Below are 1,283 nucleotides of genomic sequence, written 5' to 3'. Positions count from 1 at the left end.
CACCGTGCCCGACACGATGCACATGAGCGCGTCGGGCAGCGGCATGCAGAGGTACTGGTTCCACCAGCGGTGCACCACCAGGTTCACGTAGAAGCCTGCGGCAGAGCCGGGAAGGGGCGCTCGGTGGGGACACGGGGCAGGGGCTTGTGGGCCCAGGGTGTGGGAAGAGGAGTGACATGGAGCCCGCAGCAGCAACACCCGGCAGGCTGGCCACCTGGGCTGGGAGCTCGGGGGTCTAGCCCTGAGGTCAGAGTGGCTCGAGCAGCCTGGGTCACTCTGGTTACCTGGGAGTCACCTGAGATGGGCCTGGGGTCTCAGTGCGGAGGCAGAGGCAACAGGTAGCCCCTGGGCCAGAGACATACGAAGGGGTTGGGCACAGGGTCCATGTCGGGGCGTAGGCTGGTGACCCCACCCGTGTGGGCAGAGCACATGGGAAGGAGGCTGGGGCCAGGACTTGTCAGAGAAATACTTCCTAGGCTGGACTTGGGGGGACAGATGCCTGTGAGGTCCCTGGAGGAGGCTCCTGGGCCAGGACGGGGGCGGGCACTAGTCATCTTTGCAGACACGGGCGCAGTCCCCGAGGTGGCCAGGGGCAAACCCTCAGGTGACATGGAATTCTCAAGGGGCAGGTGACCAGGTGATGTCCAAGGGGCCACATCTGTCTAGAGGACGCAGAAATGGGGGTCTGTGGGGCTGGATTTGAGGGGTGTCCCAGAGAGGCAGGAGTGGGGGTCCCCAAAAGGCATGGATGGTTTCTGGGGGCGGGGGATGGGGCACAGGGAACTCGAGCGCGAACACACCGAGCACGAAAGAGAGGGGGATGAGGCTGGCGTACTGGTCGCAGTAGATGACCAGCTTCTCGAAGTAGCGCTTGTGGCCTTCGGCCAGCACGAAGCTGCGGGCAGGGGTGCGGGGTCAGGGGCGAGCTCCCTCCCCAGCGCACGCTCTCCTCCCGCTCCGTCCCACACCCGGGGGCCGGGCCCAGCCCCCTCGGCCCGAACGCCCGCCGGGCCTCACCGATAAGCTGCGCTCAGCGCCATGTAGAGTCCGAGGAAGCAGAGCAGCTCCCGCCACAGGAGCTTGTAGATGCTGCCGCGCCACAGCAGCAGCAGCTTCGAGAAGCCGCCGAAGCGCGCGTTGGCCACGCGGGCCGTGTAGGTGACGGTCATCGCCGCGCCGGCCGGGTCCGGCCGGAGGAGGAGGGATCGGACCGACCGCCCACCTGTGGCGGAGGAAGGGGGGAGGGAGGGAACCGGAGGGAGGGCTGGGGGCAACGGGCCACG

The 1,283-nt window shown here is 67.4% G+C and overlaps 1 protein-coding gene across 1 annotated transcript in view; it reads right to left on the bottom strand.

The window, feature by feature from the left end:
- The window catches only part of BEST2 (bestrophin 2), a 4,255-nt gene extending 3,028 nt beyond the window's left edge, over positions 1 to 1,227 (bottom strand). Inside the window, exons 1-3 of the mRNA XM_023746119.1 lie at positions 1,018 to 1,227; positions 801 to 895; positions 4 to 95 (exon numbers count right to left, since the gene is read on the bottom strand). Coding sequence (XP_023601887.1) covers positions 4 to 95; positions 801 to 895; positions 1,018 to 1,169 — 339 coding nt within the window. The 5' untranslated portion in view covers positions 1,170 to 1,227. The remainder of the gene's footprint in view (positions 1 to 3; positions 96 to 800; positions 896 to 1,017) is intronic.
- Between the last annotated feature and the right edge of the window lie 56 nt (positions 1,228 to 1,283).

Source organism: Myotis lucifugus, unplaced genomic scaffold (genome assembly GCF_000147115.1).
Source record: "Myotis lucifugus unplaced genomic scaffold, Myoluc2.0 scaffold_629, whole genome shotgun sequence".
Classification (NCBI taxonomy): Eukaryota; Metazoa; Chordata; class Mammalia; order Chiroptera; family Vespertilionidae; genus Myotis; species Myotis lucifugus.
This window is presented reverse-complemented; position numbering and strand designations above follow the sequence as displayed.